Below are 18,235 nucleotides of genomic sequence, written 5' to 3'. Positions count from 1 at the left end.
CAGCTATGATCTCATTGAATGGCGGAGCAGGCTCGAGGGGCCAGATGGCTCCTCGTTCTTATGTTTATGTTCTTATAGCAGTTAACTCATTTAGCACAGGGCTAAAGATCTGGCTTTTAAAGCAGACCAAGGCAGGCCAGCAGCACGGTTCAATTCCCGTACTAGCCTCCCCGAACAGGCGCCGGAATGTGGCGACTAGGGGCTTTTCACAGTAACTTCATTTGAAGTCTACTTGTGACAATAAGCGATTTTCATTTCATTTCATTTTTCATTTTCAACTCGTACTTCCAAATCATGTTGAACTAGTTCATTCAAAAGTTATTACATGCATCAGCAGAGTTCTTCAGCACGCTAAATCAGAACATTGACATTTCATCTCCAGGAGTTAGATTTGATTCCAAATAAATGGATGCAGATACAGTTCCTGTTTGGACAGTCTTAATCCAACTTCTGTGAGGTGCAGTTCTGCTGCACAAGAAGTACTTTTAAAACATCACAATATTAACAGTGATCATGGCAACTACAATATGATTTGCTACAAACATATGGGAAGCTTCAGAATTTAATTCTCAGCAAATTTGTAACAAATTTAAAATGAAATAATTGATTAATTTTATTAAATTAGCATTTTTTTAAATCAATGCTTGAAGAACAACTGTTATTCAACTCATTCTCTAATAATGGTACTTACAGCTTTTTGAGTATCTTAATTAGGATTTTAATCTTTTTCTGGAAATGTCGCGGTATGTCCTCCATGGCTTTCCTGTCCAGTAGTTTCTTCCTGTGAGCATGAATATCACTTACTGATTCAGCTATACTTGGTTTCTTGTAGTACCTGCTACTTACAAAAAAAAGCAGAAATTTGAAGGTAAATATAAACTGTCATCTCCAAAAGTTTATCCATAGTTTAATCAGTTTTCTAATTTAGATGTATATTGATAAATCCAGTGAGAAACATATTCAGTCAAAACTTGCAACCAAATTAACAAGCCCTGAAGCACGTATTTCAGGCAGGCATTTTAGTGCAACACTGAGGGAGAACTATATTGTCCGAGCTGATTTTTAGCCGAGATGTTTAGATAGGCGAGGCACTATTTTGAAGAGCTCCCTGATGTCTTTTACAATATTTAACCCTCAAACAAAGTTGCTAAAGCAGATTATCATCTTGTCGCTATATATGAAACCTATGTGCAATTGGCTGTTATGTTTCCTTAGAACAATGACAACACTTAAAAGATATTTAAAGGACGACCTGAGCTTGGGAAAGGCACTAGTCAATGCAAGTTCTTTATTTTTCTTTCCATTTACTATGAACAAAAAGCAATCAACTGCTGTAAATGTGAACCAAAAACATATCACTGGAGCTGCTCATCATATCAAGTAACCTCCATCAAAAAGCAGGTTGGTAGTGGACCCCAAGAAAAGGAATTTGTGGAATGTCTATGAGATGTTTTTTTATGGCAGCTTGTGACAGAGCTGACTGGGGAACAGGCAATTCTAGATTTGGTGATGTGTAATGAGGCAGACTTGATTAGGGAACTTAAGGTGAAGGAACCCTTAGGTTTGAGAGGGAGAAGCTGGAATCAGATGTAACGGAATTACAATTAAATAAGGGTATTACAAAGACATGAGGGAGGAGCTGGCCAGAGTTGATTGGAAAAGGAGGTTAGCAGGGAAGACTGTGGAATAGCAATGGCAGGGATTTTGGGGGGTTATTCGGGCGGCACAACAGAAATTCATCCCAAGGAGGAGGAAACAAGGCTAAGGGGAGGACAAGGCATCCATGGCTGACGAGGGAAGTCAAGGACAGCATAAAAGGTGAAGAAAAAGCATACAAAGTGGCAAGGATTAGTGGGAAGCCAGAGGATTGGGAAGCCTTTAAAAGCGAGCAGAGGACAACTAAAAAAGCAATAATGGGAGAGAAGGTGAAGTATGAGTGCAAGCTAGCTAGTAATATAAAGGAAGTTAGGAAGAGTTTTTTCAATATATAAAAGGTAAGAGAAAAGCAAAGATAGACATTGGACCACTGGAAAACGTGGCTGGAGAAGTAATAATAGGAAACAAAGAAATGGCAGGTGAACAGAATAGTTACTTTGCATCAGTCTACATGGTGGAAGACACCAGTGGGATGCCAGAGCTCAAGGAGAATCAGGGGGCAGAGGTGAGTGCAGTGGCCATCACTAAGGAGAAGGTTCTGGGGAAACTGAAAGGTCTGAAGGTGGATAAGTCACCTGGACCGGACGGACTACACCCCAGGGTTCTAAAAGAGATAGCTGAGGAGACTGTGGAGGCATTGGTGGTGATCTTTCAGGAATCACTGGAGGCAGGAAGGGTCCCAGAGGACTGGAAAGTGGCAAATGTAACACCGCTGTCGAAGAAGGGAGGGAGGCGGAAGATGGAAAATTATAGGCTGGTTAGCCTGACTTTGGTCATTGGTAAGATTTTAAAGTCCATTATTAAAGATGAAATCGCAGAGTACTTGGAAATGCATGATAAAATAGGACTGAGACAGCATGGCTTTGTCAAGGAGAGGTCATGACTGACAAATCTGTTAGAGTTCTTTGAGGAAGTAACAAGGAGGTTAGACAAAGGAGAACCAGTGGACATGATTTATTTAGATTTCCAGAAGATCTTTGACAAGGTGCTGCAGAGGAGACTGTTAAATAAGTTAAGAGCCCATGGTGTTAAGGATAAGATCCTGGCATAGATACAGGATTGGCTGACTGGCAGAAGGCAGAGGGTGGGGATAAAGGGGTATTTTTCAGGATGGCAGCCGGTGACAAGCGGTGTACCTCAGAGGTCGGTGCTGGGACCACAACTTTTCACAATATACATGAATGATCTGGAGGAAGGAACTGAAGGCACAGTTACTAGGTTTGCAGAAGATACAAAGATCTGTTGAGGGGCAGGTAGTATTGAGGAGGCAGGCGGGCTACAGAAGGACTTGGACAGGCTGGAGAGTGGGCAAAGAAGTGGCAGAGGGAATACAATGTGGAAAAATGTGAGGTTATGCACTTTGGAAGGAGAAATGGAGGCATAGATATTTTCTAAATGGGTAGATGCTTAGGAAATCGGAAGCACAAAGGAACTTGGGAATCCTTGTTCACGATTCTCTTAAGGTTAACGTGCAAGTTCAGTCGGCAGTTAGGAAGGCAAATGCAATGTTAGATTCATGTCGAGAGGGCTTGAATACAAGACCAGGGATGTACTTCGGAGGCTATATAAGGTTCTGGTCAGACCCCATTTGTAATATTGTGAGCAGTTTTGGGCCCTGTATCTAAGGAAGGATGTGCTAGACTTGGAAAGTGTCCAGAGGAGGTACGCAAGAATGATCCCTGGAATGAAGAGCCTGTCGTCGTATGATGAACAGTTGAGGAATCTGGGTCTGTACTCATTGGAGTTTAGAAGAATGAGGGGGGATCTTATTGAAACTTACAGGATACTGCGTGGCCTGGATAGAGTGGACGTGGAGAGGATGTTTCACTTGTTGGAAAAACTAGAAGCAGAGGACACAATCTCAGACTAAAGGGATGGTCCTTTAAAGCAGAGATGAGGTGGAATTTCTTCAGCCACAGGGTGATGAATCTGTGGAACTCTTTGCCACAGAAGGCTATGGAGGCCAAATCACTGAGTGTCTTTAAGACAGAGATTTAAAAAATGAAATGAAAAATGAAAATCGCTTATTGTCACAAATAGGCTTCAAATGAAGTTACTGTGTAAAGCCCCTAGTCGCCACATTCTGACGCCTGTTGATAGGTTTTTGATCAATCAGGGGTCATGGGGAGAAGGCAGGAGAATGGGTATGAGTAAAATATCAGCCATGATTGAATGGCGGCGTAGACTCGATGGGCCGAGTGGCCTAATTCTGCTTCTATATCTTATGGTCTTTAGAACACATTAATTATTTGATAATTAGGATATAACCCTTCCACAAAATTGGAAAAATGATACACATTCCCGCCACTTATTTTGGCATGGTGATCTGAGGTAGCCCTCTGCTGAACTGCTAGTCTGATTTGGTTAACAGTAAAGTGGCCTCCTCAGCCTGAACTGCTCTGCCTGACAACTAAAGAGCAGTCCAGGCAGTCCAGTGAAGAAACATTACAGGAACACTTTCCCTTTCTTATTGAAATGCAAAACATCCATTCAATTTCACAGAGGAACATCTTTAACTAGCCTGTGATTGGCAGTTTAGTGGTTCAGACTGAGCTGGTTTTGTCTTTCCCTTCACGCTTGATGCTAACCACAATGTGTATAAACACTTGTGCTATGATTAACAGCCCCTCATCGCATCAAAGCAGCTAAGTGCTTTCTGCTGTTAGAAAAGAGGCAAAATACTTTGCCGCTTTGATGGTCAGTTGCTGCTGTGAATTTTGTAGATGATGCACACTGCTGACTCTGTGTATCCATGGTGGAGTGCATAAATGTTTAAGGCGGTGGGTGATTTGCCAATTACATGGACTGCTTTGTCCTGGATGCTGCCAAGTCTCCTGAGTGTTGTTGGAGCTGCACTCATCCAGGCAAATGGGGAATATTCCATCATACTCCTGTTGCTCGTTTTAGCCTTAGTTTAATTGCTCTTATTCTGTCACCTTTGCTGTTGAGTCGCCAGGTATCTTTCTGATACCGCCACGTGGTTCAAGTCTGAGTAATGATTAATAATCCAACACACCGCTTAGTAAGAGTTAAATCAACGCTCATTTATTATATTCAGCAATTAATACTTAAACATTAATTCTACTTCTAAGCTACTTCCTACAACTAACAGACCAATACTTAACTTTGGAAATGGCCCACCAGGTCAGGGAAACAAATGGCCTTTCGAATGGGTTCTGAGCCTGCGGGATTCAAAGCTGGTACAGGTCGATAGTCAGGAGTGTCTATCTTGTAGCGATCATTGGAGTAAGACTTACGATTCTAGCGGCTGTTGTAGAAGGTCAGCAGAAGGGTTTCGAAGGGTGCAGAGAGGAGAAGAAGGGTGAAGGGTGCAGCCGGGAGGAGAAGGGTCGAATTGAACTAGGCCCCTATTCTTATGGTCCCAAGGGGTTTCCCGCCTCTCGGGGCGGACCTTGTACCTGGTTGCAAATGATTAGACTTGGTTCGATATTCTCCAATGCTGGAACGATGCCTTGATCGAGGGGTGGTCGTTTACCTCTCTGTGTCAGCTCCTGCTGGCGCCGAAAGGTCTGGGTTGGCTTTGTGTGTCTATTTTGTATCAATTGTTCCCGGAGATTGCTGATTAATATGCAGATGGCTGGGGTGTTGTTATGATGATGGCTGCAGGTATCGATTCGGTCTGGCTTCCCCACTGTTTTACCTGTAGCTGTCTGTTTGAGTCCTGTTGGCTGATTTTGCCATCAGCCTCTTCCGTTCGCCATTTTAAATCGGGGTTTGGCCATTCTAATCAGAAGTTAGCCATTTTACATGGCTACACTCCTAACTTGAGCGTTGTAGATGGTTAACAGAATTGGGAGGTGAGGAGATGAGTTACTCACTACTGAATTCCCAGCCTTTGACCTGCTCTTGTGGTCACAGTATTTATATGGCTGGCCTGGTCATCAATAGTAACCCCAGGATGTTGATAGTGGAGGATTCAGCAATGGTAATGACACTGAATGTCAAGGGTGCTGATTAGATTCTATCTTGTTGGAGATGAGCATTGCCTGTCTTTTGTTATTTTCCACTTATCAGCCCAAACCAGAATATTGTTCAGGCATAGCTTGATTTAATATAGACTGCATCAGTATTTGAGGAGTCACAAGTGGTGCTGAACTGAACATTGTGCAAAGATCTGTGAACGTTCCCACTTTTGACCTTATGTTGGAGAGAAGTTCATTGATGAAGCAGCTGAAGATAGTTGGACCGAGGACACTACCTTGAGGAACTCCTGCAGCGATGTCCTGGGGCTGAGGTGATTGTCCTCCAACAACTATAATCTACTTCCTTTATGCTAAGTATGATTCCAACCAGTGTAGAGTTTTCCCCCTGATTTCTATTGACTCAGGTGCTCCAGAGCTCCTTAATGAGTTCCTCTTGAGTTCAGCTCTTTTGTTCATGTTGGACCAAGGCTATGATGAGGTCAGGGGGTGAATGGCCCTGATGGAATCCAAACTGAACGTCAGTGGTAGGTTATTGCTGACAGCACTGTCAATGATGCCTTCTATCACTTTGCTGATGGCCAAGTGTATACAGATGGGGTCGTAATTGGCCAAGTAGAATTTGTCCTGCTGTTTACACACTTCATCAATGACCTATCCTCCATCATAATGTTATTAATGTGGATGTTGATGGATGATTGCATGGTGTACAGTACCATTCACAGCCCTTCAAATACTGAAATAGTCCGTGGTCACATGCAGTAAGACCTGGAAATATTCAGGCTGAGATTGATAAGTGACATGTAACAATTGCACCACAAATGTTCCAAGGAAGGATGGTTTCCAACAATTTAGAATCAAATCATCTACCTTTGATGTTAAATCATCGATGAATCTCTAACAATTAACATATTGAGGTTTATCTTTTACCAGGCAGATAAATACTGTGGCTACAAAAGCAGGTGAAAGGCTGGCATTCAGCAATAACTCCCCTCCTGACTCCCGAAAGCCTGTCCACCAGCGACAAGGCATAAGTCAGGAATGTAATGAAGCCCTCTCCACTTGCCTGGATGCGTGTAACTCCCAAAACACTCAAGAGGCTCAACGCCATCCTGGCTAAAGTAGCCTGTTGATTGGCACCCTATCCACCACTTTACGCGTTAATTCCCCCCCCCCCCCCCCCCCCCCACCACCCCATCACCGGCATATAGTGGCAACAGTTTGAGATTAGATGCTTTTGCAGGACTCACCAAGGCTTCTTCAACAGCACTTTCCAGATCTCATCCAAAGATAAATGAAAGAGAGACTTGCAGTCATTCATTAACACCAGACATCTCAATACACTTGATGCGAGGCTGTATTTTTACGCAGAGCATCTTGAGTGCCTGGAACGCGTTGCCGGGAGAGGTTGTGGAAGCAGATACATTAACGGCGTTCAAAAGAGATCTTGACAAACACATGGATAGGATGGGTATAGAGCGATACAGCACAAGGAAGTGCTGAGGGTTTTTGCAAAGGTTGGTATCATGACCGGTGCAGGCTTGGAGGGCCGATGGGCCTGTTCCTGTGCTGCATTGTTCTTTGTTCTTTGCTTTACAGCCATTAAAGTAGCCTTGAAGTGCAATCACTGTTGTAATGTAGGAAATGTCCCACCTCGAAGGACAAGGGAAACAGACACATGGAAACAAAACAATCTGCAAGTTCCACTCACTGACTTGGAACCTTAAATCGTTCCTTCTTGATTGTTGGGTGAAAATCTGGAATCCCCTCCAAGTAACACGATGGGTCCACCTACACCAGGTGGACTGCAGCAGTTCAAGAAGCTGCTCACCACCACGTTCGCAAAGGCAATTAGGAATGCGTATTCCTAATTGCTGGTGTGCCAAACGTGTCCACATACCATAAATTAATATTTTAAAAATTGAGTTTACTGTTCTTGCTTAAACAACATTAGTGTTAGCAGAGTGGATGATCCATCTAGATCTCCACCAGAGGTCCCCAGCATCACCGATGACAGTCTTCAGCCAATATGATTCACTCCAGATGATATCAACAAATGACTGAAGGAATTGGATACTGCAAAGGATATGGGCCCTGACAATATCCCGGCAATAGTACTGAAGACCTATGCTCCAGAACATGCCATACCCCTAGCCAAGCTGTTTCAGTACAGCTACAACACTGGCATCTACCCGGCAATGTGGAAGGTTGCCCAGGTGCGTCCTGTACACAAGAAACAGGAGAAATGCAAACCTGCCAATTACCGCCCTATCAGTCTATTCTCCATCATCAGCAAAGTGATAGAAGGAGTCATCAACTGTGCTATCAAGAGGCACCTTCTAAACAATAACTTGCTCATGGGTGCTCAGTTTGGGCTCCGTCAGGGTCACTCAGCTCCTGATCTCATTAAAGCCTTGGTTCAAACATGGACAAAAGAGCTCAATACTAGAGGTGAGGTGAGAGTGACTGCCCTTGACATCAATGCAGCATTTGACCGAATATGGCATCAAGGATCCCTAGCTAAACTTGAGTCAATGGGAATCAGGGGGAAAACTCTCCACTGTTTGGAGTCATATCTAGCGCAAAGGACGATGGTTGTACTGGTTGGAAGACGATCATCTCAGCTCCAAGACATCACTGCCGAAGCTTCTCAGGGTAGTATCCTAGGCCCAACCATCTTCAGCTGCTTCATCAATGACCTCCCTTCCATCGTAAGGTCAGAATTGGGGATGTTTGCGGCTAGCTGCACAATGATCAGCACCATTCGTGACTCCTTAGATTATGAAGCAGTCCTTGTCCAAATGCAGCAAGACCCGGACAATATTTCGGGCCAAATGCAGCAAGACCTGGACAATATTTCAGGCTTGAGCTGACAAGTGGCAAGTTACATTCATGCCACACAAGTGTCAGGCAATGACCATCTCCTACAAAAGAGGATCTAACCACCACCCCTTGACCTTCAATGGCATTCAGTGAGCTGTGAGGAGGATGCAGAGATCGTTCAGTGTGATTTGGACAAGTTAAGTGAATGGGCAAATGAATGGCAGATAAAGTATAATTTTCATAAATGCTAGGTTATCCACTTAGGTAGCAAAAACAAGAAGGCAGACTATTATCTAAATGGCCATAAATTAGGAGAGGGGAATGTGCAACAAGACCTGCTTGTCCTCGTACACCAGTTACTGAAGGTAATCATGCAGGTGCAGCAGGCGGTAAAGAAGGGATATGGTATGCTGGCCTTCATTGCGAGAGGATTCGAGTACAGGAGCAGGGATGTCTTGCTGAAATTATGCAGGGCCTTGGTGAGGCCACACCTGGAATATTGTGTGTCGCTTTGGTCTCCTTATCTGAGGAAGGATGTTCGATCTATAGAGGGAGTGCATTGAAGGTTTACCAGACTGATTCCTAGGGTGGCAGGACTGACGTACGAGGAGAGATTGAATCAGTTAGGATTGTATTTGCTGGAGTACAGTAGAATGAAGGAGGATCTCATTAAAAACCAATAAAATTCTAACAGGACAGCACAGGGTAAATGCAGGAAGGATGTTTCTGATGGTGGGTGTGTCCCGAACCGGGAGCGAGATTCTCCGACACCCCGCCAGGTCGGAGAATCGCCGGGGGCTGGCGTGAATCCCGCCCCCGCCGGTTGCTGAATTCTCCGGCATCGGAGATTCGGCGGGGGCGGGAATTGCGCCGTACCGGTTGGCGGGCCCACCCCCCCAGCAATTCTCCGGCCCGGATGGGCCGAAGTCCCGCTGCTAGAATGCCTGTCCCACCGGCGTGGATTAAACCACCTCTCTTACCGGCGGGACAAGGCGGCACGGGCGGGCTCCGGGGTCCTGGGGGGGGGGAGGTGCAGGGCGATCTGGCCCCTGGGGGTGCCCCCACGGTGGCCTGGCCCGCGATCGGGGCCCACCGATCCGTGGGCGGGCCTGTGCCGTGGGGGCACACTTTTCCTTCCGCCTTCGCCATGGTCTCCACCATGGCGGAGGCGGAAGAGACCCCCTCCACTGCGCATGCGCGGGGATGCCGTGAGCAGCCGCTGACGCACCCACGCATGCGCCGCCCGGCAATGTCATTTCCGCGCCCGCTGGCGGGGCACCAAAGGCCTTTCCCACCAGCTGGCGGGGTGGAAATCAGTCCGGCTCGGGCCTAGCCCCTCAAGGTTATGGCTCGGCCGGTCAGGATGGGGAGGATTTCGCACCTTTGGGGCGGCGCGATGCCGGACTGACTTGCGCCGTTTTTGGCGCCGGTCGGCGGACATCGCGCCGAGCATGGAGAATTTTGCCCCAGGAGTCACAGTCTGAGGATAGGGGATAGACCATTTAGGACAGGGATGAGGAGAAATGTCTTCACCTAGATAGTGGTGAGCCTGTGGAATTCATTAACACAGGAAGTAGTTGAGTCCAAAACATTGTATGATTTCAAGAAGCAGTTAGACATAGCACTTAGGGTAAAGGGGATCGAAGGATATGGGGGAAAGAGGATTAGGCTATTGAGTTGGATGATCACCCATGATCATAATGAATGGTGAGCAGGCTCGAAGGGCCGAATGGCCTCCTCCTGCTCATATTTTTCTATGTTTCTATTACCATCAACATCCTGGGGTTACCAGTGATCAGAAACTGAACTGGACTAGTCACATTAATATTGTGGCTACAAGGGCAGGTCAAAGACTAGGATTGTTATGGTGAGTAACTTACTCCTGACCCCCTCAAAGCCTCTCCACCATCTACAAGGCACAAGTCAGGAGTGTAATGGAATACTCTCCACTTGCCTGGATGAGTGCAGCTCCAACAACAGTCAAGAAGCTCCACACCATCCAGGACAAAGCAGCCCACTTGATTGCTCCCCCTACAGACATTCACACCCTCCACCACCGATGAACAGTGGCAGCCGCGTGTACCATCTCCAAGATGTACTGCAGTAACTCACCAAGATTGTGTAGACAATACCTTCCAAACTACTACCATCTAGAAGGACAACAGCAGCAGATACCTAGGAGCCCCATCACCTGGAGGTTTCCCTCCAAGTCACTCACCACCCTGATTTCGAAATATATCGCCGTTCCTTTGCTGACGCTGGGGCAACATCCTGGAACTCCTTCTCTAACAGCACAGTGGGTGTACCTACACCTCAAGGACTGCAAGATGTCAACTCACCGCCACCTTCTGAAGGGCAACTAGGAATGGGCAATAAATACTGACCTAACAAGCGACGTCCATATCCCATTAAAAAAAATTTATTAAAGTGTTTTATTTCCTGCAGCTCAAGGTAATGAGACTGAGATGTAGGATGGCAATCGCGTTTGGTGGCTGGCTGGAGCGGAAAATCTATTGGAAGCCACAAGTTGGAACCCACTGGCGTAAAACCACGATGCAATTCTCCCACTGGCGGGTAATGCCAGTTGGTCTTCCTGTTGGCTGGTAGCATGATTGCAATTTGCATTCATTTGCAAATCATGAATATTCATTCAAACAGCTGCCCATCAGAATCCCATTAGTCCATCCAATCTTGCATCACGGCAGCGAGAATTTATGCCAGTCCGAAACTCGATTGGTTAAAAATGGTGTGCACAATGTGGCCCTCAGTTCGTCAGAGACTTAGACGTGAGAGCAATGAAGCCTATCTGCTGCAGTTCTGCATTGCCTCTGATCCACCAGACCTGTTCCTGTCCTCCATCTCCCTGCTGAACTGGTCGACATGGACAACACGGTTCTGCTGGGCCCATGGACCCGCCTGTGTCACTGGGTCAGTTCAGTATTGCTCCTGGGGTTGAGGGGTACAGAGGTTGATTTTTTGCCCCGGTGCAACCCACCAGACTTTACCTACACAGCACCGTGCTGCGGTCCTCATGCAGCCATGGCAACAAAAGTCTGAAATTCAATGGGGATTGGGTTCGTGGTGAAGCCAGGGGGTGGTGCTCTGACCAAGGCACGGGGGGCAATGTGGAAGGAAGGCTGTGCAAGAAGGGGCATGGGAGAAGGGCGAGAACTCACAATGGTTGACAGAGGGGCAAGGAGGTGGATGAAGAGGATGAACAATGAAAAGCAGAGGGAAGACTGAGGGGAGGGAAGCTGGGCCTCGACAAGGCCGCATGAAACGCAGACAAACAAGTGGGGGTCTAAGGGATAACACATGTATTACTATAAGTGGATGCGTGCAGGCACGAGGCAAAATGACATCTTCCAAAATCGAAAGTAAGATCTGTTCTGTCTCGGAGGGGTATGATGAAATGTGAGATGACCGCTAATCTGGGCTTTGGGGTTCCTTCTTGGGATGCATACTCATTTGTTGGTGCTGCTACAGTGGACAGGGTCCAGGTCAATTAAACAGGACGCAAACCCTGTTGCCCTGGAAGCAACAGCAAGTCAGATTTCAAAATTTTTGCTTTTAAAATGATAGGGACAATTCAATAGTCTTGTGTCAAATTTTGAAACGCTACATAGTGGAAGACAGGAAATCAGCCTTAGACAGTGAAGGCTACAGTGAAGGGGCAAGAGCTGCATTAATGATGCCATCCCATCAGTGAAATGGTGTCCATGGGTATCCTTTCTACAAATGAGTGAGAGGTGGTGCAGGGCAAGGCTGCGATTGTCTAGATATCTGATCTGCCACATGCTCTGTGAAGACTTGATGCCACAAGAGTTTGGAGGCTTCACTCCATCAGTGGCCGTGAAGGTGACAGCAGCATTCAATTTCCTTGTCTCTGGTCTTTCCAGGGAGCAACTGAGAAAGCGTGCAGCTTTTCAGAAACATATTGGTGCATTCAGGAGGTGACTAATGCCCTTTACACAAGAGTCCATCATTATGAAAACTGCACTAGCAAAGATAGGCAGGCTTAAAGGTTCACAGACTCTCCAGCTACCTCTGGGTTCCCAAGAATGCAGGAAGCAATACATTGCACCCTTGTGGCTACACATACTCCCTGGCAGCAGCCCTTAATGTTTTCCACCAGCAAGGGCTTTGATTCCTTCTAGGATGTCATGTGACCGTCAAAAGCTAATTCTGTATGTGAATGCAAGGTTCCCTGGGAACTGCAATGACTCCTGCATCCTCAGTTACACCTAGGTGCCTGCGATCCTCAAGGGTCCAGAATGTTTGCAGGGATTGTGGCTGGGGAATAAGTGCTACTCACTTAAACACTGGCTCATGACTCCTGTGAATTGCCCTCAGATTCCATCAACTCTGCTCACACCAACACATGTTTCCTCGTAGAGCAGACCATAGGACTTCTGAAGATGCAATTCAGATGCCTGGACTGCGTTAAGTGGCTCTCTGCAATATTTACTGGAGAAGGTTTGCAGCATCATTGCAGTTTGCTGTGCCCTTCACGATATGGCTATGCAGAGAGGTGAGGCCCTGCCAGAGGGCGAATTAAAGCAGGAGGAGACCTCCTCGGAAGATAAGGAGATACAGGAAGCCCGGGGACTGCTGAGGGACAACATGACCACGTTGATACCATGGAGCAGGGGAGACATGGAGGGTTTGCCTGTGACACCCTCATAGCTGAAAGGTTCCAGGGGCAAAACCAACCGATCATCAGGACATATCTCCTCTAGCCCTTTAAGCCATTTTGTGACTTCTGAGGAGATAGTCGAACCATCTGAGAGGATGGGTCCTGCACTCACACTTGGGCCTTAACAGCTCATGACTCACGAGGATCAGATCTTAGCTGGAGTCATGGGTATCCTGCTAATGCGCTCACTCTGTCAACTTAAAATCCAGCAAGGAAGAAAAGCGATGTGAGTGGAGTCTAGACCCCTCCCATGTCATGTAAGGATGTAAACACTATTGCAAAGGAATTGTGGATCAGCATAGGGATCTCATCCTAAAGTGCATGATGGGGATTTTGTGCCCCTGAGCAGGTGTGAATGGCGACAGGAGCGCAAAATATCTCAAGAGGCCCAAAACACGATTTACGTCGGCTGATTTCCCATTGTGATTGCCCCGCTTCCTGCCAATGACATAACAGGAATCTCAATGTTCAACCTCAGGAAGCCCATTGAAATAAATTTACATCTCTTTTTCAAGCCTCCATGCCTGTTAATCCACCCGTTACATTATCCATTCACACCGGAATGAGGGCATGCCAACATGAATTATGACTTTTCTCCCATGGCATGCACTTAGCGAGCAGAACCCTGCATAAGAGTTCAGGTGAGTGTATCGCTCGCTGGGAGACAGTCATGCTCAGGAATGCCCCCAGCACTGCCAGGGCACTGCCTGGGCACTGACACCAGCACTGCCTGCTGGCACTGCACCCAGAACTATGCTCAATAAATTCACACACCCATGGAATGGTTTTCAAAAGTGCAATTTTTCAAAGTGACAGAATACTCGTCACCCTGAGTGACATGAAATATTTTTCAACTGACCCAATCCTTGGTGCAGCCCCGTCATCCACAGTAGGGGTAATCATAGAATACCTACAGTGCAAAAGGAGGCCATTTGGGCCATCGAGTCTTGCACCGATGCAGGTGGAGCAACCTGCTGACTGCTACATCCTGATGCCTGTGATGACCTCGGCAGACATCCTCTGGGGGCCTAAGCCTTGGAGAGGTCCAGACACATAACTGTTTCCTGCTCAGGGGCAGAAGCATTCTCGGAGGCTTTTACCACTGGAGTTGGTGTGGGCACAGGCAGAGTGTTTCACACCCTTGACATGTCCTGACTAGAGGTTTCCCAGGTATCCGGCAGATTTCCCTCTTCCTGTGGATACCAGAGGGCATTAGCATGACTGCTGGAGGAGATGGGGCACCTGGAGAGAAATCAAGGTACGGATTCCCCATGTAGCCTATATGCTGATGGTGCCCACCAGAGTGTGTGGTCATGAAATGCAAGGCCAAGCACAAATCCGACTGGGTCTACTGCATCAAGGTCTCCATTGTGCTTGCTGTGGTATTATCATAACTGTAAGAACTACAAATGTTAACTAAATGTCTAAAGTAGCTACAAGTGTGAGCTACAGATACAAGTACATAAGGCATTGATGCTAAGCCTTGTGGGTGAGAGTAGTCCAGAAGTTAGCTAGAGACAGTCAGAAGTATTATTAGTGTGAATTAGTGCAGATCATAGTTTATACCAGTATTAAGATTAGTTGTAGATGAGTGTAGTTTATATGTTAACAATCAACTGTGTAAATTATTTAGAAGTACGTGTCGAATCCAAGTTAGTAGTGTTAATAAATTTATAGCTTTGTTTAAGTTCAAGCTTATTTTGTGGTCTTTGTGAACACTCCGCCAACCATCCTGAATTAAGTAACACAAAGAACACCACATGGTACCAGGTGTAAGTAAGCAACAGTTAGATTAGTAAAAATTAGCATAAAAAGATTGAAGAAACAATCAAGACACTACAAAACTCTGAAAATCTACATCAAAAATGAATTGGAAGATGGAGGGTCTCAAGAACCCTGACCACTTCAGGACAAATGGTAAACTATACCAAAACTTGATAACAGCAGTTTGAAGTTTTCCTTTTTGCCTCCGCGCTTGAAAGTGCCTCTGATTAAAGATAGCACTCCTATTAAATTTGGCTGGACCTCAAGCATCAGAGCTGAATAATTCATCTGAATTTACTGCTGGTGAGGCCAAAACAAAATCCAACACGGTGATACAAAAGTTTGATATACACTGTAAGAAGCAGGTGAATGAGACCTATGAGCGCTACATGTTCAGAAAAAGGCTGCAGTTAAGAGGGGAGTCAATAGATTGTTTCATAACAGCTTTAAAACTCAGAGTGCAGTCCTGTAACTTGGCCTCTGATTCAATGATGCGTGATCAAGTAGTTTTCAGGATAAATGCCGAATGATTGCGCGAAGAAATGACTCAGTGGAAAGCATACACCAAATCACCTTCCCGTTTCTCTCCCATGACCCAGCCAAATAATTTCACAAGAAAGACTAGCTGAAGCCAGATAACCGGTTGCTTCCAGTGCCAGTTTCCCTCATACTTGTGAAATGATTAGAAAGTTGCCAATTGTTTGTGCAGAAGTATTGGACAGAAAAGAATACCCACACTGAGGTTAATGAAATAGGGGCAGCATGGTAGCACAGTGGTTAACACTGTTGCCTCACAGCACCAGGGACCCGGGTTCGATTCCCGGCTTGGTCACTGTCTGTGAGGAGTCTGCACGTTCTCTCGTGTTTGAGTGGGTTTCCTCTGGGTGCTCCAGTTTTTTCCCACAGTCCAAAGATGTGCGGGTTAGGTGAATTGGTCATGCTAAATTGCCCAGTTGTGTCAAAACGTTAGGTGGGTTGCTGGTGTATGGGGATAGGGTGGAGGTGTGGACTTCAGTCGGCTGTTCTTTCAGGGGCTGGTGTAGATACGATGGGCCGAATGGCCTCCTGCTACACTGTAAATTCTATGAATACACTGTAGTATTTGTGCTGATTCATTGAAATTGTAATCAGATCAGTGTGAACACAGTGTAAGTCACAGGCAGGGGTTCCAACAGACAAACCGCCATCTGTTGGTAACTTGAAACGTTCCATTTAAAATCAAATAGGTCACATTCTGAATATAAAATTCATTACGAAAGTGTGTTTTCTAAGTAAAATACAGGCCAACACAAAAGACATGGATCGGTACTTGGGACTACGATGTGGTGGCCATCACGGAAACTTGGATAGAAGAGGGGCAGAAATGGTTGTTGGAGGTCCCTGGTTATAGATGTTTCAATAAGATTAGGGAGAGTGGTAAAAGAGGTGGGGGGGGTGGCATTATTAATTAGAGATAGTATAACAGCTGCAGAAAGGCAGTTCGAGGAGTATCACCCTATTGAGGTAGTATGGGTTGAAGTCAGAAATAGGAAAGGAGCAGTCACCTTGTTAGGAGTTTTCTATAGGCCCCCCAATAGTAACAGAGATGTGGAGGAACAGATTGGGAAACAGATTTTGGAAAGGTGCAGAAGTCATAGGGTAGTAGTCATGGGCGACTTTAACTTCCCAAATATTGAGTGGAAACTCTTTAGATCAAATAGTTTGGATGGGGTGGTGTTTGTGCAGTGTGTCCAGGAAGCTTTTCTAACACAGTATGTAGATTGTCCGACCAGAGGAGGGGCAATATTGGATTTAGTACTGGGTAATGAACCAGGGCAAGTGATAGATTTGTTAGTGGGGGAGTATTTTGGAGATAGTGACCACAATTCTGTGACTTTCACTTTAGTAATGAGAGGGATAGGTACGTGCAACAGGGCAAGGTTTACAATTGGGGGAAGGGTAAATACGATGTTGTCAGACAAGAATTGAAGTGCATTAGTTGGGAACATAGGCTGGCAGGGAAGGACACAAGTGAAATGTGGAACTTGTTCAAGGAACAGGTGCTACGTGTCCTTGATATGTATGTCCCTGTCAGGCAGGGAAGAGATGGTCGAGTGAGGGAACCATGGTTGACAAGAGAGGTTGAATGTCTTGTTAAAAGGAAAAAGGTGACTTATGTAAGGCTGAGGAAACAAGGTTCAGACAGGGCATTGGAGGGATACAAGATAGCCAGGAGGGAACTGAAGAAAGGGATTAGGAGAGCTAAGAGAGGGCATGAACAATCTTTGGCGGGTAGGATCAAGGAAAACCCCAAGGCCTTTTACACATATGTGAGAAATATGAGAATGACTAGAGCGAGGGTAGGTCCGATCAAGGACAGTAGCGGGAGATTGTGTATTGAGTCTGAAGAGATAGGAGAGGTCTTGAATGAGTACTTTTCTTCTGTATTTACAAATGAGAGGGGCGATATTGTTGGAGAGGACAGTGTGAAACAGATTGGTAAGCTCGAGGAAATACTTGTCAGGAAGGAAGATGTGTTGGGCATTTTGAAAAACTTGAGGATAGACAAGTCCCCCGGGCCTGACGGGATATATCCAAGGATTCTATGGGAAGCAAGAGATGAAATTGCAGAGCCGTTGGCAATGATCTTTTCGTCCTCACTGTCAACAGGGGTGGTACCAGGGGATTGGAGAGTGGCGAATGTCGTGCCCCTGTTCAAAAAAGGAACTAGGGATAACCCTGGGAATTACAGGCCAGTTAGTCTTACTTCGGTGGTAGGCAAAGTAATGGAAAGGGTACTGAAGGATAGGATTTCTGAGCATCTGGAAAGACACTGCTTGATTAGGGATAGTCAGCACGGATTTGTGAGGGGTAGGTCTTGCCTTACAAATCTTATTGAATTCTTTGAGGAGGTGACCAAGCATGTGGATGAAGGTAAAGCAGTGGATGTAGTGTACATGGATTTTAGTAAGGGATTTGATAAAGTTCCCCATGGCAGGCTTATGCAGAAAGTAAGGAGGCATGGGATAGTGGGAAATTTGGCCAGTTGGATAACGAACTGGCTAATCGAAAAAAGTCAGAGAGTGGTGGTGGATGGCAAATATTCAGCCTGGATCCCAGTTACCAGTGGCGTACCGCAGGGATCAGTTCTGGGTCCTCTGCTGTTTGTGATTTTCATTAATGACTTGGATGAGGGAGTTGAAGGGTGGGTCAGTAAATTTGCAGACGATACGAAGATTGGTGGAGTTGTGGATAGTAAGGAGGGCTGTTGTCGGCTGCAAAGAGACATAGATAGGATGCAGAGCTGGGCTGAGAAGTGGCAGATGGAGTTTAACCCTGAAAAGTGTGAGGTTGTCCATTTTGGAAGGACAAATAT

At 46.0% G+C, this 18,235-nt stretch overlaps 1 protein-coding gene across 2 annotated transcripts in view; it reads right to left on the bottom strand.

Annotated features, from left to right (window-relative positions):
* Positions 1-18,235, bottom strand: part of cnbd1 (cyclic nucleotide binding domain containing 1) — a 427,576-nt gene that overhangs the window by 255,224 nt on the left and 154,117 nt on the right. For both annotated transcript variants that reach the window (XM_072468635.1, XM_072468636.1), the window contains one exon: positions 692-838. In XM_072468635.1, coding sequence (XP_072324736.1) covers positions 692-838 — 147 coding nt within the window. The remainder of the gene's footprint in view (positions 1-691; positions 839-18,235) is intronic.

This window comes from Scyliorhinus torazame, chromosome 11, assembly GCF_047496885.1.
Source record: "Scyliorhinus torazame isolate Kashiwa2021f chromosome 11, sScyTor2.1, whole genome shotgun sequence".
In the NCBI taxonomy this organism is placed as follows: Eukaryota; Metazoa; Chordata; class Chondrichthyes; order Carcharhiniformes; family Scyliorhinidae; genus Scyliorhinus; species Scyliorhinus torazame.
Note: the sequence above shows the minus strand (reverse complement) of the source record. Positions and strands in the feature narration are given on the sequence as shown.